This window comes from Sphaerodactylus townsendi, linkage group LG01, assembly GCF_021028975.2.
Source record: "Sphaerodactylus townsendi isolate TG3544 linkage group LG01, MPM_Stown_v2.3, whole genome shotgun sequence".
In the NCBI taxonomy this organism is placed as follows: Eukaryota; Metazoa; Chordata; class Lepidosauria; order Squamata; family Sphaerodactylidae; genus Sphaerodactylus; species Sphaerodactylus townsendi.
In genome coordinates, this window is record NC_059425.1 from 30226300 (window position 1) to 30250463 (window position 24164).

General features: G+C 47.2%; 1 protein-coding gene across 10 annotated transcripts in view; it reads left to right on the top strand.

The window, feature by feature from the left end:
* The first annotated feature begins 8268 nt into the window (after window positions 1-8268).
* Window positions 8269-24164, top strand: part of OTOF (otoferlin) — a 184287-nt gene continuing 168391 nt past the window's right edge. For 2 of the 10 annotated variants that reach the window (XM_048516612.1, XM_048516663.1), the window contains exon 1: window positions 8274-8976. In XM_048516612.1, the coding sequence (XP_048372569.1) occupies window positions 8898-8976 (79 nt within the window). In that variant the 5' untranslated portion in view covers window positions 8274-8897. Of the gene's footprint in view, window positions 8977-24164 lie in introns of all 10 variants that reach the window. The other 8 variants (XM_048516619.1, XM_048516627.1, XM_048516644.1 and 5 more) reach the window with 7 other exon arrangements.

Sequence of the window (24164 nt, forward strand, 5' to 3'; positions counted from 1 at the left end):
CTGGACAGTTGTAGTTTGGAGGTTAGTTGTAGTTCTGGGAGAACTCCAGCCCTCACCTGGATCCTGGTAACCCTAAATATTTTTTTAACTTCCTTGCTTGACTATGTTCGGAAGCTCTTCCCTTCCTCTTTACTTGAGTCTCTTGCAAATTCAAAAGTGTTCCCACTGATATAGAGGTAGTGTCCTCAAGAGATGGATTCTGAGTACCATTAAATGCAGCAGAATGGGAGACAGGTGTTTCTGACCATACTTATATGAAAAAGCAGCCTCAGTGCTTGTTTTCCTCATGAGTGAAATGAAGCAAAAAAAATTATCAGCACCATGATTCGTGGTGGGGTTCTCAGGAGACAAACATTGCCTCAGGAGCATATTCCTTCTCCTTGGCTGCCTCTTCTCAGAGCTGATGTCAGGTAAAGGCACTGTCGGGTAGCAGCTGAGGCCCATTGGCTCCAGACGGGCCTACCATTGCATGCCAGCAACAGTTTAAGCTTGCCCTCTTCCTTAAAGAGAGGCGGTGGCGGCGGCAGTACGGTTGCCAATCTTGAGGCAGGGCTCAGTGCTTTTGCTGCTGATTCCCAGACAACAGAGATCAGTTCTTCTGAGGGGGAAAAGTTGCTTTGGAGATACTTGATGACATGGTACCATTCTATTTCCTGATCCAAAGCAGCAGTGGAGCGGGGGATCCTGCTCACCCCATCTCCCGCCTTCAGCCTGCACACCACCCTCTTCCGCTGTCTTCCCCCTTCTCTGCCAGAATGTTACAGAAAGCGAGCTATCATATCTACTGCTTCTTGCTGTCCACGGTTCACTTCCACGGTTCACGATGGTGACTTCTAGAAGCAGTAACAGTCCCACACCAGAGGGAGAGGACAGGCAAGCAAGAGAGGCCTACTTGTTTGTTCAGACAAGTGAGAAGCCGTGGTGGCCAAGAACAGCCACCATCCTCTCCCCTGTTTCTGTCATGGCCTGGGAGGAAACCTGTCCTCCCTCGCCAGTTTAGCACAGACTTGTCGTTTCCCCTTAATTAACCAGCTTTTGGTTCACTCAGGCTGATGCCTGAGAAATGTCTGAACTGCCTACGCACCTTTCCTGCCACACGGAGAACCACCAGCTCCTGTGCACTTTATTATAGATTTCGACACACCACAGACAGAGAGCCCTTTTTGAAACCCAAACTTGATTTGGATGAAAGAAGAGACTTGTGTGGGACACTCACAGAAAGGGGAACAAGCAAGTTTGGGCTAAGGTGAAGCTTCTCACTGCTGAAATCTGCATAAAAAGACAGAAGTAATGAGGTGCGCGAGCTGTACTGCAGAATATTAAAGGACTGAGGTTTTAAGTCCTCCAAATCTGTGATACCTGCTTGGAGAGAGAGAGAGTGTGTGTCTGGGGGGCGGGGGGGGGGGACTTAACCTATCCCAAAGTCTCTTGCTATCTGTCATAGCATTTCTAATAGGTGGCTGGGTGGGGCTGAAAGTCTCCTGACCAGAGAAAAGAGAAAAACATCTTTAAAATGTTCCCTTGAAACCTAAAAAGAAGAACATAAGAACATAAGAAGAACATAAGAACTAGCCTGCTGGATCAGACCAGAGTCCATCTAGTCCAGCATTCTGCTACTCGCAGTGGCCCACCAGGTGCCTTTGGGAGCTCACATGCAGGATGTGAAAGCAATGGCCTTCTGCTGCAGCTGCTCCAGAGCACCTGGTCTGCTAAGGCATTTGCAACCTCAGATCAAGAAGGATCAAGATTGTTAGCCTTAGATCGACTTCTCCATAAATCTGTCCAAGCCCTTTTTAAAGCTATCCAGGTTAGTGGCCATCACCACCTCCTGCGGCAGCATATTCCAAACACCAATCACACGTTGCGTGAAGAAGTGTTTCCTTTTATTAGTCCTAATTCTTCCCCCCAGCACTTTCAATGAATGCCCCCTGGTTCTAGTATTGTGAGAAAGAGAGAAAAATTCTCTCTGTCAACATTTTCTACCCCATGCTACATGAGGGGAGCCAAGAAGAAGAGGGGAGCCATTTCTTCACATGGGATATAAATAATAAGGTTACTAGCCTTCATGGGGGCCTGGGAATCTCTTGGAATTGCTCTCTAGACAATGGAGATCCATTTCCTGGGAGAAAATGGCTGCTTTGGGGGGGAGACTCTATGGTATTTTAGCCCACTGAGGTTCCTCCTTTTCTCAATCTCCCAAATCAAGAATTTCTTAACCTGGAGTTGGTTTCCCTAATAAATTAAGAAAATAAAACACTCAGGTGTTCTGTATGCAAAGGCGCTGCATGGTACAGACCTGACAAGTATGGTAGTTCTCTTCTGATGGAAATCACAATGCAGTCGGATAAACTATCACGTACCTTTTGCCGCTGTGGAAAACAACATTTATTGGGGCATAAACATTCCTGCCTTTAAGTGCACTGGGCTCTGGTCTATGAAAGTTTATGCCATAATAAACATGTAAAGTGCCACAAGAGTCAAGACTCATATTGTTTTGATTTGTTTTGCTTTAGCAAACGCAGCTATTGATTCAGATTCTGGGCCCTTATAAAGCCTTTGGAGTTTTTGTTTCCTACTAGATGCTAGCTGCACCCAGCAGCTGTTCTTATTCTCAGTAGCTCCTTGCTTCCATAAACCAACTTTCCTTTTAGCACTTCATAGCCCCAAGGTGTTCTGAAAACTTGTAGTATCTTCCCATTGCTAATTACATGAAGATATCAAGCTGCTTTCTACTAAGTCAGGCCATGGGTCTCTGTAGCTCACAAATGTCTAACCTGACTGGTGGAAACTCTCCAGGCAGTGAAAGGTCTTTCCTTTCAAGCAGAGATACTTGGAATGGAATCTGGGACTTTCTGCTTGTGAAACCTGTACTCTGTTGCAGAGCTCCTGTTCCTCCAGTGGCCCCTAATCAGGTAAAATTAGAACTGACCAAACATGTCAAAAGGCAAAACCTTTCTCTGGCCAATATCAGAAGCTCACAGGGAGGAGCCACCACCCAGACTCTCACCAGTGTGCTTCTTGCAGTGTTTTTCTGGAACAGGGTACCTGAGACCATGTAGCAGAGTATGCACACAACGTTGCCAACTTGGCTGTAGAGAAATGCCCTGTCCCTTTAACAGAAACTTCAATGAGCCCTGAACTGGATGCTCTGTGCCAGGGGTGGCCAGCCTATGGCACTCCAGATGTTCATGGACTACAATTCCCATCAGCCCCTGCCAGCGTGGCCAATTGGCCATGTGGTGAAAGGAAGGAAAAGCTTTGGCCATGCTGGCATAGCCTGATGGGAATTGTAGTCCATGAACATCTGGAGTGCCATAGGTTGGCCACCTAGGCTAGCTTGATCTTATCAGATCTCAGAGTCTAAGTAGAGTTGCCCCCGACTAGTATTTAGATGACAGTTCGCCAAGGAAGTCTCTTGCCTTGAAACTCCTACAGGTAGCCATAAGTCTGCTGCCATTTGATAGCACATTCCACCTCTACCACCTTCACAAGAAGCTTTGTATGGCGTGGGGTAAATAACCTCACCTGGTAAATAACAGCCTGTCAAGCCTCTCTTAAAGAGAAGGGGTCATGCTTCCCCAGACATAGCGAAGATGAGTTGTTGTTTTTTAAAATTTTGTTCATGGCAGCTAGAACCCCTGCCCCCTTGGAGCTATGCCTCTGCTCTTTTGGCATCTGGCTCAGTGACTCCTGCTCTCTGCTTTGTGGCAAGCGAGTTCACAACAGAGTTGCAAAGAGAGCTGCCACCTTGCTTTGCTTCCATACTTGAGCAGTTGTTTGTCATGTTCATTTCAGCTAGAATTTGAAAAATAAGTATTGCTGGGGGAGGAGTTGGGGGTAGAATAACTAACTAACCAATCAACCAAACCAAAGTTGATCCCTTGAAATTAACAGAATAGAGTTAACTTTGTAGTTCAGCAATTTAAATACATGATCCTGAAGGTAGGATGAGAGACGTTGGCAGACTGGATATTTATAATGCATTTCCTTGGGGGGGGGGGGGGCATTATTAAGACTTTGAAGACATCCATAAGGCAAAAAACAGAAAAATAGAAAAAGTGTACAAAAAGTACATTAAAGCACATTGCAAAGGGAGATGGAAGACTCCCAATTTCATCTGCACCAAATATAAACACACTTAAAAATGTGTTACTTGCTCTATAAATACAATTACAAAATTAATACTTATTTTTACTAATAGGGTAAACACTTTATTATATTGATTTTCTTGTTCTTCTCTTCCTCAAAACCACAAACCATCAATTCATTTTTCCTTCTCATACAAAAAGTCTATCAGGGTTTCCAGATCAATGAATTCAGATGTGTAGCATGTTTTCCAGTGGGGAAATGAAATAAAAGACAGACATTACTTGGTGTGGTATTTTGCTTGAATAGGTTATTGTGGTCATGTTGGGAGATGAATGGTTAAAACTTGATTACATTTTCTGAAGTTCTGTTGTTATATAATCTTTCCCTCCTGTGGTTAAGATCTTTTCTGCAATCTTTATTTTCAATATTGCTTTAGTGTAATTGTTGCCCAAAGCAGCTCTGATTTGATTAAATTTAATGACTTTAGGGTGAAAAAAAAGGTAGCCCGAGTCAATCTTTTGTCACTTTTGGCCCCTGGCAGGGTTCTTCTTAAAGTTGCCAACAGGCCTGAGAGAAAAATGTTCTGTGTTTTTTTTAATCCAGTGGATTAAATCCAGTGCAGAATCCAGTGGAAGCCTTTTACCTGTTTAATTTGTTTCCCATGTATTTGTGTAAGGGGGAATGGGGAGGGGACCGGGGGCGGGGGGACCATGGGACAGGGAATGACAACTCTTTTGCAGAGGCATAGTAAAGGGGGAAAGCGCCCGGTGCACTGGTGCGTCCTCTGCCCCCGTCCCACCCTGGAACTCCCCCAGAACGCCCTCGCCGCACCCCCACAGGGGCGTGCGCCTGGTGCATCACGGAACCCCTTCCCCCTTGGAGCTATGCCTCTGCTCTTTTGGCATCTGGTTCAGTGACTCCTGCTCTCTACTTTCTGGCAAGCTAGTTCACAACAGAGTTGCAAAGAGAGTTGCCACCTTGGTTTGCTTCCATACTTTGAGCAGTAGTTTGTCATGGAGGAATCAAACTGATGAAACTTCTCCCGATGCAAGGACAAAAGGAAAAGTAAAGCCTCACCTGTTTAATTTCTGCCTGCCTGTCTTTCTTTAAAAAGTCTGTAGTAAAATGGAATTGTTCAGGAGGGTGCTTCTATAAAGAATACCGAATAGTCATTTATTGCAAATGTTTATGTGTATTATCTTGGTTTCACTGCATTGTTTTCTGATTTTGTAATCCCGTTTGTGTATTGTTTATGGTATGTCTTGTCTTTTATTTGAATCGCTTTTGAATGTTGTAACACAGTCTCTTTTACAATCCGAAATGCATCTGCTTGGAGGCATGTCCCATTTAATTAAATGATGCCTAGTCCCAGGAAAGTGGGCTTTGGATTGCAACCTTCTATGCTTTTTATTGCATTGTCTTTATTTTTCATAACCTATCTGTGGTCTCAGCAAGAATGGTGGACTATCAATAAACAACTGACTTTAAAACATGGTCAAACTTGCTTAATATAAGAGCCACATAGAATGAACTAGGGCTGTGGTGGCGAACCTTTGGCACTCCAGATGTTATGGACTACAATTCCCATCAGCCCTTGCCAGCATGGCCAAAGCTTTTCCTTCCTTTCACCACATGACCAATTGGCCACGCTGGCAGGGGCTGATGGGAATTGTAGTCCATAACATCTGGAGTGCCAAAGGTTCGCCACCACGGAACTAGGGCATAAAAACAGTGTTAAAGATGTCAGCATATGAAATATGAATCTCAGGCATACCCTTTGGACTGGGCACCAGCAGCCACCTCCTTCACATTCCCTGTAATTCCTATTTACTTTTCAGGGGCTTGGGAAATAAAGCCATCTTTACAGGGTTGCCAATTGGCCTGGAGAAAAATGCCTTGCCTCTTTAAGAAGAAGAGGAGGAGGAGTTGTTGTTGTTTGGATTTATACCCCACCTTTCTCTCCTGTAAGGAGACTCAAGGTGGCTTACAAGCTCCTTTCCCTTCCTCTCCCCACAACAGACACCTTGTGAGGTAGGTGGGGCTGAGAGAGTTCCGAAGAACTGTGACTAGCCCAAGGTCACCCAGCAGGAATATAGGAGTGGGGAAACACATCTGGTTCACCAGATAAGCCTCTGCCACTCAGGTGGAGGAGTGGGAAATCAACCCCCGTTCTCCAGATTAGAATCTACCTGCTCTTAACCACTACACCAAGCTGAACTGCATGAAAATTGGCTACTGGGTCTTTTTATGGCATGGAGGTAAATAATTTCACCTGGTGACTCACCTCTCATCAAACTGCTATTAAAGTGGCAGAATATGTCTTTTTCTCTAGGCCACTTGACAGCCCTATATTCTCAGGGCAAGGTGTGCAGGGCCCTGCTGAATCATTGGGCTAACCCAGTGATGGAGAACCTTTTCGAGATCGAGTGCCCAAATTGCAACCCAAAACCCACTTTTTGTGCCAACACAGCAATTTAACCTGAATACTGAGGTTTCAGTTTAGAAAAAACGGTTGGCTCCAAGGCGTGCGTTACTCGGGAGTAAGCTTGGTGGTAGTCAGTGGCTTTGCTTTGAAGCAACCGTGCAACTCTTCCAACGGGTGAATCCCGACCCTAGAAGGGTTTACTCATAAGCAAGCCCCATTGCCAGCAACGAAGCTCGTTCCCAGGTAAAGGATCGCACTTTCGTTCTTTGCATGAAAATCAGTGGGGTTTAACAGCGCTTAACAGGGTTACCTACACTGCTTCCCCAAAACGAGGTCTTAGGTTTAATGCTAATAATCCAGCCCAATGGCCCAGGCCAGCCTAGATGTGTGGGAGTGGGGGGGTGACTCTGTTTGTGCGTGCCCACAGAGAGGGCTCTGAGTGCCACCTCTGGCACCTGTGCCATAGGTTCGCCACCACTGGGCTAACTATACACTCTTGATCCTTAATTTGCCTTTGGGGTAAAGCACAGCCAGGACCGTGCACTCTGAATCAGGAAGCCCTTAGTTTGAATTTTGCCCAGCCTATAAGCTTGCTAAGTTGCTGGGTGACCCGTCATTATCTCTCAGCCTGGCTTGTCTCCTAAGGCTGATGCGAGGATAAAAGGAGGAGAGGAGAGCCACCGAGCTTCTTCGCTCCTCCAAGAAACAGCAGGAATAGATTGTGTATTACTGAGCGTCCTGCCACTGCTGCTGCCACTCTTCTCTTGTATCTATTAAGCCAAGCCAGCTGCAATTTCACCACTGAATCTTCCACACGAAAGAGTGCTAAGGGTGGGTGGAGGGGTTGCCTGGACGCCTGTGCTTGTAACAGCTGCATAACTTAGACTATTGGTCCATCACAGTCAGTATTGTCTACTCTGACTGGCAGCAGCTCTCCCGGGTCTCCCAGGCAGGAGCATTTTATATCATCTGCTGCCAGATGTGGAGATTCTGGGGAGACATTCTGCATACCAGCCAGATACTCTGCACTGAGCCACAGCCTCTCCAGGTATCTTCACTTGGGGCCAGCGTGGTGCAGTGGTTAAGAGCAGGTGCACTCTAATCTGGAGAACTGGGTTTGATTCCCCACTCTGCCACTTGAGCTGTGAAGTCTTACCTGGTGAACAAGATTAGCCTGTGCACTCCAACACATTCCAGCTTGGATGACCTTGGGCTAGTCACAGTTCTTCAGAGCTCTCTCAGACCCGCCTAACCTCACAGGGTGTTTGTTGTGGGGGGGGGGAGGGAAAGGAGATTGTCAGCCCCTTTGAGTCTTCTTACAGGAGAGAAAGGGGGATAGAAATCCAAATTCCTCCTCCTCCTCCTCCTCCTCCTCCTCTTCTTCTTCTGGCCAGATGGCTTTTGGGGGAGGAGTGAAAGAAAAAAGATGCTTCAGGTAACTGTCCAGGTCTCTTATCCACACCCTGCCTATACTGCCAGGTAATACCAGGAGTGTTGGATGCCGAGGATAAATGGGGGCGGGGGCTGTTGCCTTCATGCCCATTCTGTGAGTGTCCCTGGCCGGCCCCTTTAGGAAACCGGAGGCTGGACTAGCCAGACCTTCCCACCTTGATCCAGCCTCTCCCGAGAGATGGGACTCAATCCCAGCTGAACTTGGGGCTGTGCGTGCCTGGAGACAGCCAAGGAGCGGACGGTGCCGAAGTTCTCACCGGAGAGCGCGATGCCAGGGAGGGGCCCGGGCAAGTGAACGTGGGCAGGGTGCGCTCCAGCCCCGGTGCCAAGCCGGGCATTCCGCTCCGCTTGCCTTCCTCTCCACTGCACCAGCTGGGCGTGCTGCAGGCAGAAGACTCGCGATCCCCCCCGCCGGGAGGGGCCGGTCCGCCCGGTCCCTCTTTCTGCCCACCCCCGCTCCTTGTTTTCTGGGACGCAGCGGCAGCTCCGCGGGCCAGGCCAGGCGGCAGCCGCAGCTCCGACCTAGGCGCAGCGGACGAAGGATGCTCCGCGCTGCCGGGCGCCTGAGGCAGCCACCGGCGGGGCTGGGCGGCCCCCGGGTGCCGGCGGCGTCCTGGTAGGAGGTGGGACCCCGGGCGGGATGCCAGCAGGGCCGGGTGCGCAGAGCCAGCGCCGCGCTACTTTCTGCGACAGCCGCCCGGAGCTCCTGAATTATTGAGCGGCGCGCCGGACGCCTCTTGGCGTTGCGCTCCTGGTCCGGCGGCGGCGGCGGCGGCGAGGGAGGAAGAGGAGGAGAAGGAGGAGGAGAGCGACCCCGATGGCTCAGGAGCGCGGCCGAAGGTCCCCCCGCCGCCAGCGGAGGATGGCCCAGCTGTGAAGGGATCGCGCCCCCCGCCAGGCACGGGCAGGGGCCCCTCCTCGCAGCCCCAGCATGGCCCTGATCGTGCGCCTGAAGACCGTCACCCACCTGCGAGGCAAAGGCGACCGCATCGCCAAAGTGGCTTTTCGAGGTACCCTGTCTGGGCGGGGGGGGGCGGGGGGGGGGAAGCAGAGGTGGGATCCAACCAGTTCTCACCACTTCTCTAGAAGTGGTTACTAATTTTTTTCTGAGTGCCGAGAAGGGGTTACTGAAGCAACCTCCCTGCCCAATAGGGACTGGAGGGGCGTGTGTGCGGAGGAGCCACTGTTTGAATCCCACCACCATCCGAACCTGTTATTAAAATTTTTGGATCCCACCACTGGGGGGAAGGATGCTGGGGGGGGGGGGCGTGTTGAGCAGGGGTCCTCCCGGGGAAGGAAAAGTTCCTCTGCAGAGGGAACCGGGGCAGGGGAGGGACGCCGAGCCGCGCTCCTCCTCTGACCCAGGTTTGCAGGTGGATTCGCACGACCGCGTTGCAACTTGGTCGCGAGTTTTAACTTGTTTCAAACGAATCGGGGGTGGGTCTGGTGGCGGCTTTTGGGCACCGTCCTAGAAAATCCTCCCCCAGTGGGTCGAATTGGGACGCGGGCGGGATCGATCCGCGCGTTCCTTGACCGGCCTCACATGCAAAGCAGACATTCTCAGACTCCCTTCCCACATGGCACTTTTCTGCAACATGGTAGCATGGCCCCTTCTTCAGACGTGGCTACACTCCGCACGAACAGTGCCTGCAAACTGAGAACGGCCCGACAGCCTGAATGTAGCCTGTTGATTGACAGGCTAATAGAGTCCCCTCCCTGGGTAACGGTCAGACCTGAGTTGTGGTTCTCCTCAGTTGTTCCCACGCACAGGCTGCCCAATTCAGACTGAGACTGAAGCATACAGGGGAAAGGGGCTTCCCCCTTCTCCCCCTCTTTCTCTCCCTGCATCTGATGCCATTCCTGCCACCTGAAATGGTCTTGGGGGCACAATTTAGCCATGGGGAAAGTCACCTGAGTCCCAGGGGAAAGAAAGGTTTTCCTATAGGTCCAAATATTAATTAATTAAGGTTTGTATCCCATTCTTCTTGACTTGGCCAGCTCCGAGCAGCTTCCAGCATTATGCAATAAAAATAATTCGACTATGCTATACAATGAGTGGCATCTTAGAACCCCAGCCCAGAATGGACCAAGTTGAAAACTTGAACATTAAAAAATTCCCCTCCTGAATAGCACCCTCTGGAACTGTTTCCAGTTAAATAAATTGTACAGGTTAAAAGGCAAACACCCCCACGGCATGCATGATCCAAAATCTGTCCCCCACCATGAGAAAATTGAAGGGAATCTTCAAGTCACATCTAGCAACTGCAGAAGGTAAGGACCGTAGTATACTTAGCAAAGTATTGGTCGTATTTTCTGAGTGTGCATACATTGGACAGGCACAAGTTGGCCCAATGTCCCCTTCTGTGTCTTGGCATTTATGCAGGATCTTCAGGAGTTCAAAGCACAGTGTCTGGGATTATTATTCCACTGCCATAAAGTGACTGAGTGGCTTGCATGAGTGAATTCATGGCTTGGGTGAGATTTGAAAGAAGAATCTTCCAGCTCCGAGGAGTAGCATTGCTCCGGTTGGAACAACCCACTACAAATGTGTGCAAGCATCAGACGTGCCAGCATACTCATTCTATTTATATGTTTCCAGTGTGTGCAGGCACACTGTCATTCCTGCGGGAGAATCCCTCTCAAAACATTGCAGGGGAAAGGGAAAGGTGTGATGAGGTGAAAAGGGGTTTTCTGATGGGGCAAAGGCTGATCGTAAAGCCTCGGCACCTCCACCGTAGCAAAAAGAATTTTTCTTGATTTCCAGATCAGGCTTGAAATGACTTTCCTCAAGCTTCATGGAGATTATTAAGTAAGAAAGGACTCCAGCAGTAGTCATGTGTCTCTTTGGAGTGCTCTGTCCAGTGAGACCGTGGCCCTGTGGGATGTGTCTCAGTTCTTCAGGGCCTTTAAGACAGAGATCTTTCACCAGGCTTATAGTTGAGGACAGCAATAGGGCTGGTTCCATCTTGACTGTCCCCAACACCTCCCCCTCTATTCCCCTCTGTTTTATATTGTGGATTACAGGAGCTGAGAGGGATGGGTTTTTTCACTTTACTTTAATGGCCCTACCCTGGTTGGATCTTTTAAGGCATCTTCATATAGTAGATGCTTATACCATATATGTTTATATATTATAAGTTGTCCTGAGCCTGCTTTGGCAGGGAGAGCAGGTTATAAATTTAAGAAAGAAAGAATGTATGACTACAAAAAGCTTCATAAAATCAACACCGTGGAGCCTTTGGGTTCCAGTCAGGCCTAGTTTCTTACTGGGACTAAGGTGAGAGATGTTGTTTCCCTTCCATGATTGCCAACAGGTCTGGAGAAAGATGTCCTGTGCTTTAATAAAGGCCTATCTGATAAAAGAATATCCCACTAAGCCTATATTAGTAGGACAGAAGAAGAAGAGTTTGGATCTATACCCTGCTTTTCTCTCCTGTAACGAGACTCAAAGCGGTTTACAAACTCCTTTCCCTTTCTCTCCCCACAACAAACACCTTGTGAGGTAGGTGGGGCTGAGAGAGTTCTGAAGAACTGTGACTAGCCCAAGGTCACCCAGCAAGAATGTAGGAGTGCAGAAACACAACTGGTTCACCAGATAAGACTCCTCCGCTCATGTGGAAGAGTGAGGAATCAAACCTAGTCCTCCAGATTAGAGTTCACCTGCTCTTAACAGGTGGACTCTAATTCTCCCCCCCCTCCCAAGGTGTTTGGCAAACCTGCTCTCTCCACTACTCTCAAATTATGCACCTCAGTGGCTCACTCCCATTGATGAACCAAATCACATGAAAATGGGTGTGAGCCATTGCTGGCCACAATGATAAGGATGGTAGTCAACTTTTTTCTCCAGACTGCGAAGGGTGTAACTCTTCCAGTGGAATGGAATGAAATGGAATGGAAAGGATGGCACCATGAGATTTTGCAGAAGTGAGCTGGGGCCTGTGATCCTCTTTGCATTAGAGAGGAAAGGATCAAGGAAGTCCAAGTCTACATCCCCACCTGGAGTGGAAGCAAATCAGTGGACAGAGTCAGTGTGGCCAGGTAGCTTTTGGAGAATTCCAGAGGATGAATCTAGATTTTCACCAGGGCGCTGTATCTATTATCAAGCAATGTAATAAGACGCCCAGCCTCTGGACCTGCTTCCTGAGTTCTTTTCCCACATACAGAAACCACTTGACACAGTGGATCCTCTGAAGATGCCAGCCACAGATGCAGGCGAAATGTGAGGAGAAAATGCTACTAGAACACGGCCATACAGCCTGGAAACCCAGCAAATCACTTAGTGGTAGTGAATTCCCTTGAGTTAATGATATATTGTGTGAGGAAGTACATTCCCCATCTAGTGGCTGTGAGTTCCACAAGTTAAGATAATTGTATATTTTCCCCTGAATTGGAGGGGGTTGGAGACTGGGAAAATGGTACAGAGCAGTGAGTTGACTCTCCCCTTTCTCCCAGTAGAGCAGAGCCCATCCAATTCTGGCCTCACCCCACGTGGCTCGTTTTAAAGTTTTAAAAGTTGTGGAGCAATTTGATCACTCTATATCTCATCCTCTTTGACCTTCATGTTCTCACGTATCTTCTCTTGGAAAGAGTTGTGTGTGCTACCTGTCTTGTTCCATTTAATACACCCTTCGCACTCGCAGCTGAATGTCTATGCCATCTCGGTGACTGGCTGCTCACTGTCTCTGACCCCTTTTGGCTTGTGTCCCAAAGTTTTTTTTATCAAAAGCTTTTCTCTCTGTCCATCTCCCAATTCTTAACAACAAGAATAGTAAAGGGATCACTTGCCCATGAATTTTCAGAAACAAAATAACCTGAACCTAAAGTGATGCAAATTAGTTATAATTATGGAGGATTTTTCTGGTACATTTCTGTTGCTGTTGCTTTTCTTTTCTTCCTTTTAGTTGTTTCTGAAAACATTAAAAACAAAAGCAGACATTTGTGCTGGGGGGAGGGGGTTAAGTGCTGTCCCCTTGCCTCTGGCTCATGGCGACCCTTTGAATCTATGTCCTCCCAAATGTCCTGTGGTTAATAGTCTTGCAAATTAAGAGCCATGACTTCTTTTATAGAGATAAGGACGGATTCTTTTTCTGAATGAAACCAGAAAGTTAATTGTGTACACTGTTCAGGAAATGCAACCACTAGATGCGTAGAAGAACATTTATTGCACATTAGACACCACATCTCATCTGGGGAATCACATTTCTACCCCACCTTTCCTTCAAGGAGGTCAGAGCAACACATATATGGTTCTTCCTTCCCCCTTTCAACCTCAAAACAACACTGTAAAGTAGGTCAGATTGACCAAGTGACCAGCCCAAGGTTACCCAATGGCACAGTGGAAATCTAAATTCCAATCTCCAAACTCTTTGTCCAACACTGTAAACATTATAGTATAAGAACTTAAACTGGTTTCTACTGGTTTTTAAACTGGTTTCTACTGATTTTATTGGAATTTGATTTACACCGCCCTGAGCCCTTTGGGGGAGGACGGTAGAAAAGCTAAATAAATAAATAAATACATACATACATACATACATTCAGTCAGTCAGTCAGTCAGTCAGTCAGTCTTGCTGGTTCAGACCGGTGGTCCATCTAGTCTAGCATTATGGTTCACATAGTGGCTTACTAGTTGCCCTGGAAGTCCAGCAAACAGGCCATGAAAACCAAGCCCCTTCCCTGATGTTTCCTCCCTATAGCAGCGTTCAGAAGTTTCGTACCTCTAAAAATGAAGGTTCCCTTTAGTCATCTTGGCTAGTAGCCCTTGGTGGACCTTCCTCTATAAAGCAGTCCATACTACAGTATACCCCACAGGCTCTCATGTCTGATATAAAAATGATACCCCTCTGACAGCCTTTTCTCCTGTTCTCAGGTGTTAATGATGATGGGAAGTACTTTGCACATGATCCGAAGCTCTCTCCTTTTTATGATTGCACCATACACTTCCAAAAGTTGATGTCATGGATGAAAATAGGGTCTATAGCACCAGCCTTCTCCAAGCAAGGCTAATATCAACTTAAGTATGGTTTGGGGAATTGATGGTACTCTGAAAAGATCACTGCAAGAAGCGCATTAATGATACGATCTTGGCAAACTGTGTGCAAGAGTGACAGCTTCCAGGTGGGCAGTCATATTTGCTTGCTGTGGGCAAGATAATGACAATCGCCAGTGGGTTGTTGTCTTGGAGTGTCACTGCTGGGCCAGAGCTACTTAAGAAAAGTGGCCAACTCCTCCTTGGGAAATACCTGGAGATTTGGGAGTGGATCCTGGGGAGGGGAAGTTTTGGAGAAGGGTGGAACCTCAACAGGGTATAATGCCAGAGTCCACTCTTCAAAGCAGCCATTTTCTCAAGAGGATTAGAGCTCTGTTTTCTGGAGATCAGTTGTAATCTGGGACATCTCTAGCCTCCACCTGGAGGTTTGCAGTGCTAAACCTAAGCCAAGCAGCCTCAATGGTGCTAGTAGTGTAAAGTCTGCTTGGCCCAGAGCTGGGCTGCAGCAACCCTGGCAGCAGGTGTTCATCATCACCTCAGCCTGTGTCTGAGGCAGGCGGATTCTGAGGCAAACTGAATTCTGCTGTTCCTGTCAACGCTTCAGGGACCATTTCACTGAGCTTGTTTTAGAGCTCTTTGGATGTCTTAATCGGTCCTTATCCACAAGAATCTCTCATTTTGGCTGCTTTTAAGAGCTACATTAATAATTGAACCAGTCCAGCCAGGATCCAGTTAAACTAAAGTTCTTTAATGTAACCAGCCACTAGTACAGTGATGGCAAACCTATGGCACGGGTGCCAGAGGTGGCACTCAGAGCCCTCTCTGTGGGCACACGTAAACAGAGTCCCCCCCCCATCTAGACTGGCCTAAGACCTAGTTTTGGGGAAGCAGTGTAGGTAATCCTGTTAAACGCTGTTAAACCTCACTGATTTTCATGCGAAGAACTAAAGCGCAATCCTTTACCTGGGAGTAAGCTCAGTTGCTGGCAATAGGGCTTGCTTCTGAGTAAACCCTCCTAGGGTCATGATTCACCGTTGGAAGAGTTGCACGGTTGCTTCAAAGCAAAGCCACTGACTACCACCAAGCTTACTCCCGAGTAACGCATGCCTCGGAGCCAACTGTTTTTTCTAAACTGAAACCTCACTATTCCGGTTAAATTGCCGTGTTGGCACTTTGCGATAAATAAGTGGGTTTTGGGTTGCAGTTTGGGCACTCAGTCTCGAAAAGTTTCGCCATCACTGCACCAGTATATGAGAAGACCTGCCTTCTTATTTCGTGGCTACTAAGTTTATTCAGCAGCTTCAGATGAGACACTTCATCATAAGAGGTAGTATTGGATTTTATACCCTATTTTTCTGTACTTTTTAGGGGGTCTCAAAGTGATTTACAATTGCCTTCTCTTCCCATCCCCACAACAGACACCTTGTGAGGTAGATAGAGCTGAGAGAGTTCTGAGAGAACTGTGACTCACCCAAGGTCACCCAGCAGGCTTCATATGGAGGAGTGAGATAAACAAACCAAATTCATTAGATTAGAGTCCACCACTCTTAACCACTATTGCTATGCTGGCCTTTTCAAAATTGAGAATCCAAGGTCTATAAAACCCATAATAATATGCATTTTACTTTACCATTTACACTGAACGAGGGAAGGAATGGCTTGTGAATCAGGTATAAATGATCTATCCAAAGTAATATTTCTTCTGTGTAATTTAGGGAACTATCAGTATGATCCTGCATAGAGCGACATCCAATCTACCAGTAGATCTGTTAAAGTCAAAGGGGGGAAAAGAGTTTGGCTGCTTGCAGAATTACACTGTGATTCACAAACAGGGTTGCCAACTTTGCAGTAGCAAGACTGAAAATGAGAAAGAAGAATGTCAATAGACATATAGTAAACTCCGGAGGGATTCATATGAATTGAATGCTGCTATATTGCTTCTCTAGCTTTCCTAGCTGCCATTATTTAACATCTCCCGAAATGGTTTACTGCATATCATTTTAATCATGGTTTTATGAGTTTTGTAATGCCTGTGTTCTTTGAAGAATAAAGCCTGACTTTATTGTAGGAAGGTGCAGGCATATATTAGGGATAGAAGACGAAGCAGGTTTGGGACAGCCATTGAGAGGTAATAGTTAGAGTGCTGGACTTAAGGCAGTTGGTTCTAAGCCCCATTCATGAAGCTTGCTGGGCGATCTTGGCTCTGTCATATTTTCTCAGCATAACTTACCTCACAGGTTTGTTGTAGCAAAGAAAGAATGGAACAGAGACTGCCTTGAGCTGCTTGGAGAAAGGAGTGAGATAAAAATGTACTATATACATGTGGTCGTGCATAACTCCAAAATAAGTTTTTGTGTGTGCGTGTAAAATATGACACATATGGCCCTTTCCAACACTATGATTCTATCATTCTAAGCATAGGTGTCAAACTCGCCGCCCTCCAGATGTTATGGACTACAGTTCCCATCATACCCTGATGGGAACTGTAGTCCATAACATCTGGAGGGCCGCGAGTTTGACACCTAAGGAATGTAAGGCCCAACATCATGGCAGTTTCTCTAGCCAGTTCATCTCGAAACATGAGTAAAACCTGGACTGGAACTCATTCAGATTGTAGTATCCTGGAACTAACATAAAACATAAAACCGATTGTTAATGTTTCAAAAATTGACTCCTTTCCTCAGAGGAAGAAGCAATTTCACCCCCTTGCCCTTCCACAGTCTAGCTGCCCCCACATCCATGTGTCAGGACCCTCAATCCTGGGAATGATCTTTCCTGGGATCAGAAAGGTGACAGAGGGCGTTTCCCCACTCACTCTGATCCCCCCTATGCCGCGCGCTGCTCTCAGCGCGCGGCATCCCTGGCGCGCGCCCGGGCATCCCCACAACCCCGCGCTCTGCGGGGGGGTCATCAAAAGGCGCCATTTTCTCCAGTGCCAGGGATGTCGTGCGCTGAGGGGGCGCGACAGCAGCAGCTTTGGGGCGGCTGCGCTGTCGCCGCCCCTGTCGTGGGGAGTGCCCAGGGACCCCGCGCTACTTGAGGAGAGTAGCACGGGGCTTAAGGTAAGTGGGGAAAGGCCCAGAGAGACACACAGAAAAATCCACATTCCGTGCTATGAGTGGTCAGATCCACGCCGTTGTCTTGTGTCTCTATGTTGTGAAACTTTTGTAAGCACTTCAACTGTTTAGTGAGAAACTGTCATCCATGAAATGATGACAAACAGCATGGCTTCCGTGAGGAATGTGAAAAGCCACTTTGGATGACAGAAAAGTGGTACATAGGGCTGAGTAACTGAATAGGATGGGAAGTTGAAAACTGAAAGGCTTTGGAGTGAAGAGGCAAAATGTCCCCAAAAGAATAGGGCAGAATAGGCAATAAGTTGACAGGTAGAGCTATAAATTTGGATGGACAAAGATGGCACCAGGGAGATGGGATTCCTTAAAGAAGTCCAAATGTCAAGAGGGGCTAGTGTTGTTGGCAGGAAATTAGCGGACCACTACATGAGCTTGGGATACTGTGAGATTGTAGATCAGGGATCAGAGCAGGCAGGGAGGCTAAGTAGGCGGTGATGGAGTTTAATTTCATATTGATTGAGACCAATGAACCAAATCTCTTTTGTTGCTAGAGATCTCTTAATCGTAATACATCATTCTGCAACAGGGGCAACGAAGCCTAGCAAATGTATTATCAGGGCTCGGAGGCCGTTCTGTTTGGCACAAATGATCTCTGTACATGAAACACTGCAGAAGCTTATTCTCCCCCTCATAGCTAATAAATTGCTCCAGTCTGGGCCTTGTACTAACATGATGGGTTGACACTGAAATTGCTACATATCAGAATCTTATCCCTGCAGTACAATCTGACTTTCTGATCCCCAAGGGAGAAAAAAATGAGAGCTAGGGTCAAATGAGTCTTGCACATCCATGTCTTCTGCATATATAGATTCTGGTGCTGAAATGCATGTTTTGCAAATATTCTGAAAATTCATCAGAAGGTCAAATGTTACATTTGGAGTGGCGAATCAAAGGTTGAATTTGCAGCTCTTGGGCCAGACACAGACTCTCAGCTGGTTGTTGTGGGCTTTCCAGGCTCTACCAGGCCCCGGCCACACAGGCCGGAAAGCCCACAACAACCAGTTGAGTTCGGCTGTGAAAGCCTTCGACAATACACAGACTCTCATAATCTCTCTCAGACTCTCAGCACAGGTCTGATTCATAAGAAGACTGTCAGGCATTGGGCATGTGCAATATTTTTCAGACTGGCTAATGGTTGACTGGGATACATGAAACCTGCTCTACCACTGTCTATCAAAATTATTTACTCTGACTGACAGCAGCTTCTCAGGGTCTCAGGCAGAGGTTTTTCACATCACCTACAACTCGATCCTTTTTATCCTCCGAACCTTCACCTCTTCTATCACTCTTACAAGAACATATGGAGTGGCTCTTCCATTGGCAGAAGGGCCCCTGAAGTTGGAGGGGGGTTGTTACTTGGAGGATGGTTGTGCAAGTGGTTAAGAGAGCCAGTGTGGTATAGTGGTTAAGAGCAGGTGCACTCTAATCCGGAGAACTGGGTTTGATTTTCCCGCTCTGCCACTTGAGCTGTAGAGCCTTATCTGAAGAATTCAGATTAGCTTGTGCACTCCAACACATGCCAGCTGGGTGACCTTGGGCTAGTCACAGTTCTTCTGAGCTCTCTCAGCCCCACCCACCTCACAGGGTGTTTGTTGGAGGGGGGATGGAGGGAAAGGAGATTGTAAGCCCCTTTGAGTCTTCTTACAGGAGAGAAAGGGTGGATATAAATCCAAACAACAACTCCTCCTCCTCCTGTTCTTCTAAGTGCATCTGCTTATCAGGTTGAAATCCAGCCTCTGAACCCAAAGTTCTTATTTAGCCATTATGGCTAATAGCCTCCTACCGACCTCTGTTCCACAAATTTGACTGGACCCTTGGCATGTAAGTCAGCGGTCATCACCACAGTTCTGGCAGCAAAATTTGATAAATCGGGTCTGTAGTAGACCAAGAAATAGATTCTGAATTGACAAAAGGAAGTATTATCCATTGTTTTCTTCTCTGACTATAGAATATGTTTGAATCATGTTCGGGTCCATTAATGCCGGGCCAGCTGCTCTCTCCACCCAGATTGCATACCATTGGAGGACCTCAATCCATATCGCTGTCCAGGTCAGAACAAGTGGCTGAGAGCGGCTGACTGCCTGGTTTGAACTGGCCACTAATAAGCTTACTTCTGCATACCTGAGACAGTTGCCCACATCAGCCTTTTCCACATTCACCCTTCCCTAGTTGAAATGGAGACAAAAAAATGAGGCCCCTAATTATCTTGTGCCTCTGTTCTGTTTCCTTGGAATTTGCTTCAGACTCTGCCTGGGTGAACAAGTTCAGGGTGCATTCACATGATCTAGCATCAGCGTGCCTTCTTTATGTGCAAAAGTTCTTCTCTTATCCAGTAAACGAATGAAAAGCTTCCCAGAGTTTCTTTGCTCAGCCTCTGGGTGATATTTACACTTGTTAGGAGGAAGTGGGATGGTTCCATAATGGTGTAAAGCTTGCATAATTTCCTGCCCAGAGGTGCCCCTTTCCTTTCTCCTGCCATCCCACAAAAACCTGGCTCCACATAAAGGTGAGTTAGCTTCTTTCCAGTTAGAACATCACCTTTTAGATTGTCTTTTTAGACTGTATTTTTTCATAGTTCGATTTTGAAAAAAATCATTGGAGAAGATGTTGAGTATCTAAATAGAAAAGTTCTCTGGTCCAAAGGCTGTGCATTTTGTGCTTTCACATGAACGTACAGGGTTCCACCAGAAGGAAATAATGACTTGTTCAGGGCTAGCTAATGAGCTCATGGCAGAGGAGAAGTACAAATAGGGGATTTCAGATTCGTAGTCTTTTAGCATTGCAGCGCACCAGATTCAATGCAAAGAAGAGTCTACGTTCCTGCTGCGTCTTCACTTCCAGTGAGAACAGTGCAGGAACTACCACTCTTTTAAAGGTACAATGGAGTGCAGTGGTTAGGGAGTGCAGTGGTTAGTGCAGTGCTCAGTTCTCTGCAACTTGAAGGCAGCAGGAAAAGACCCAGAATGAGTTGAAATGTCTCAATCAAGGAAGCCATGAGCCTCCAAGTTGCAGAGAACTGAGCAAAGCAGTTAATGACTGGATGCTTTGGGGGTCATTCATTCATAAGGTTGCTATAAGTCAGAAGCGACTTGATGGCTCCTAACCCACAGGGCTGTTGTGAGAATCAGATTGCAGAGGGGAAAATCACAGAACTAGAGTTTCTTTGGAGGGTGATCAGGATAAAGAATGTCAGAATTTAAGAAGAAGGAGGAGGAGGAGGAGGAGTTTGGATTTATATCCCCCCTTTCTCTCCTGCAGGAGACTCAAAGGGGATGACAATCTCTTTGCCCTTCCCCCCTCACAACAAACACCCTGTGAGGTAGGTGGGGCTGAGAGAGTTCCGAGAAGCTGTGACTAGCCCAAGGTCACCCAGTTGGCACGTGTGGGAGTATACAGACTAATCTGAATTCCCCATCTAAGCCTCCACAGCTCACGCAGCAGAGCTGGGAATCAAACCCGGTTCCTCCAGATTAGATACATGAGCTCTTAACCACCTACACCACTGCTGCTCCTTACCCAGCCAAACTCAGGATTTCCTGGCTGTGATGCCTCTTGTTTCTATCCCTTTAGTTTCCCAGTCTTCTCCGACGTTCCCTTGTCTGCTGCTGCTCTGTCAAGACTGGCAGTGCTTGTTTTCCTTTCCCATGAGGTTAGTCTATTTACAAGTCCTCCAATTTGCTTCACGGTTCCTCTTGCTTGTCTACTGGGCTGGTGGCTGTACTTGTGTGTTCTTCGCAAGCAGGCTAGGGAATGGGGAACCGGCTCAGCAGCCTCGCAGGTGGGTGTCTCCCTCCTGGCCTCAGGATGCTCCATGTGCTGAAACATCCTGCTGCTGCAAGGGATCCCAGGGATAACATGCAGGGCAGATCTGAGGCATTTTGCTTCATCCAGTAGCTACAGCACATAGGTGAAGGGACAGGGTTGCCAGCTTCCAGGTGGGACCTGAAGACCTGGAATTACAACTTATCTCCCAACTACGGAGATCAATTCCCCCTGGAGAAAATGGCTGCTTCGGAGAGTGAAGTCCTCCTCCAAACTTCACCCTCCCCAACCTCTATTCCCAAATCTCCAGGAATTTCTCAGCCTGATGTTGGCAACCTTGGCAAGAAATGAAGTTCAAGCCCCTCCACCAGGTTGCAAGTGAATTAGCTGAGTGAATTAGAAGAAGAAGAGTTGGATTTATATCCCCCCCCCTTTCTCTCCTGTAAGGAGATTCAAAGGGGCTTACAATCTCCTTGCCCTTCCCCCCTCACAACAAACACCCTGCGAGGTAGGTGGGGCTGAGAGAGCTCCGAAGAACTGTGACTAGCCCAAGGTCACCCAGCTGGCATGTGTTGGAGTGCACAGGCTAATCTGAATTCCCCAGATAGAACCATGGGGCATTCACTGAAAATGCTGGGGGGAAGAATTAGGACTAATAAAAGGAAACACTTCTTCACGCAACGTGTGATTGGTGTTTGGAATATGCTGCCACAGGAGGTGGTGGTGGCCACTAACCTGGATAGCTTTAAAAAGGGCTTGGACAGATTTATGGAGAAGTCGATCTAAGGCTAACAATCTTGATCCTTCTTGATCTGAGGTTGCAAATGCCTTAGCAGACCAGGTGCTCGGGAGCAGCAGCAGCAGAAGGCCATTGCTTTCACATCCTGCATGTGAGCTCCCAAAGGCACCTGGTGGGCCACTGCGAGTAGCAGAATGCTGGACTAGATGGACTCTGGTCTGATCCAGCAGGCTCTTTCTTATGTTCTTATGTTCTTAAGCTTCCATAGCTCAAGCGGCAGAGCGGGGAATCAACCCCGTTCCCCCAGATTAGAGAACACCTGCTCTTAACCACTACGTCACTGCTGCTCCTAGCGAAGTGAATTCAAGATATTTTCCTTGGTTTTGATCCTACAAGGAAGGCGGTGGCAGTGTGGGAGAATCTGCTTGCTCTTCTGTCTTACCTGTAATACCTAGTAACTCTCAAACTGAATGTACTTGTGTGCATCCAGTATTCTAACTGTGGTCGCAGACATTTTGCCTGTTCTCATCCTGCCCCCTGGGATACTGTTGTTCGACCCAGAAAGTTCTGAACATGCTCCAATGTGATAAGTGCTAATGATGAATGAATGCCACTGTGGGTGTAGAAATGGCACATATGCTCAAAATGTATTAGATTTTAAATGATGCATGACCCTGGCATAAACAATGTCCCAGCAAGCCAGCAAATTGTAAGCCTGCAGCAGCAGCAGCTACCTGGCTAGCTGCCTTTCTGAATATCACTAACTGCACAGAGTCAAAAACCATGGAAAATATTACTTGTCTTCAATTGCAAGTGCATCATTGTGACTATAAAAGGTATGTAAAAATGGCCTATTGGATGTCTCATGCGGCCTGGTTGCTTTGTTTTATATTATGAAAGCTGTTCTGCGTCTCAGTGTGAAAGGCAAGCAGTAAATAAATAATTGAAAGCTTTGTAAGTTTGATTTTTCAAGCACCCTGTTAGCAAAAACTGAATCAATGTTAGATCAAAGCAAGGGTGTGTGTGTATGTTGGTTGGGTCAGATTGGGGAAGGGAGAAGGGAGAGGGTTAACCTTTTCCATTTGCACCTTTCTCCCAATCTAAATCCTTGTTAGCGTGGTGTAGTGGTTAAGAGCAGGTGGATTTTAATCTGGAGGGCCGGATGTGATTCCCCCCTCCTCCACGTGAGTGGCAGAGGCTTATCTGGTGAACCCTATGTGTTTCTGCACTCCTACATTCCTGCTGAGTGACCTTGAGCTAGTCACAGTTCTCTCAAAACTCTCTCAGCCCCACCTACCTCACAAGGTGTCTGTTGTGAGGGGGGAAGGGAAAGGAGCTTGTAAGTCACCTTGAGTCTCCTTGCAGGAGAGAAAGGTCGGATATAAATCCAAATTTTTCTTCTCTCCAAAGCTGGACCTACATTTTTCCCTGAGGGGCTAACAGCAGCTTTGGAGAGTAACTCAGGTTTGGAAACAGAACAGAGGAGAGGGCTAAACACCAACTTCCTTTTGTGCCTCTTCTCTAGTATTACCCCAACCCCTATTTTATGAGTTCTTTTTAAAAAGTAAGTATAACTGGAGTGTCTGACCCTGGATCTCCTACATGTCTTGACTGGCATGAATTAGAAGAAGAGGAAGAAGAGGAAGAAGAGGAAGAAGAAGAAGAGTAGGAGTAGGAGTTTGGATTTATATTCCCCCCTTTCTCTCCTGTAAGGAGACTCAAAGGGGCTTACAATCTCCTTTCCCCTCCCCCCTCACAACAAACACCCTGGCTCATTCCGCATGGGCCAAAAACAGTGGTGTGAAAACGGTGTGAAAACAGTATAAACCCTTTTACACCGTTTCAAACCCTTTTACACCATTTTCACGCTGCTGTTTTTGGCCCATGCGGAATCAGCCCCTGTGAGGTAAGTGGGGCTGAGAGAGCTCAGAAGAACTGTGACTAGCCCAAGGTCTGTGGGGCTCAGAAGAACTGTGACTAGCCCAGCTGGCATGTGAGGGAGTGCACACGCTAATCTGGTTCACCAGATAAGCCTCCACAGCTCAAGTGGCAGAGCTGGGAATCAAACCCAGTTCTCCAGATTAGAGTGCACCTGCTCTTAATCACTACACACCATGCTGGCTTACATGAAGAAATGCTTCCTTTTGGCTGGGGTGGCTTACGTAGCGCATGAAACAGGTACTTCGAGGTAGATATTCATGTGTGGATAGATTTGTATGAGATATGAAAGGGAAAAGATGGTCTTTCAGGTCTGCTGGTCCCAAACTGTTCAGGGTTTTAAGACCAGCATGAGGAGCCAATAGAGCTATTTCAAAATGGGCATTGTGCCTCCATATGATGTATGTGAATTGCTCCTTTTCTAACATTCTTACCAAGTAACTATGTCTGTTTTCAAAGGTGATCTGTTGTTCTTGGTTGCAGTAATGACATCTGGGTTACAGCGGTTCTGCTGAGGTTCTCTATGGGTGGCAAATGCCAGATGGTTGTACTCTGATAGCGAACTATTTCTATATCCCTGTGGCAATCCATCATCATAACCATAAGTAGCTTTTGAGCTTCTTTACATCAGTTTGA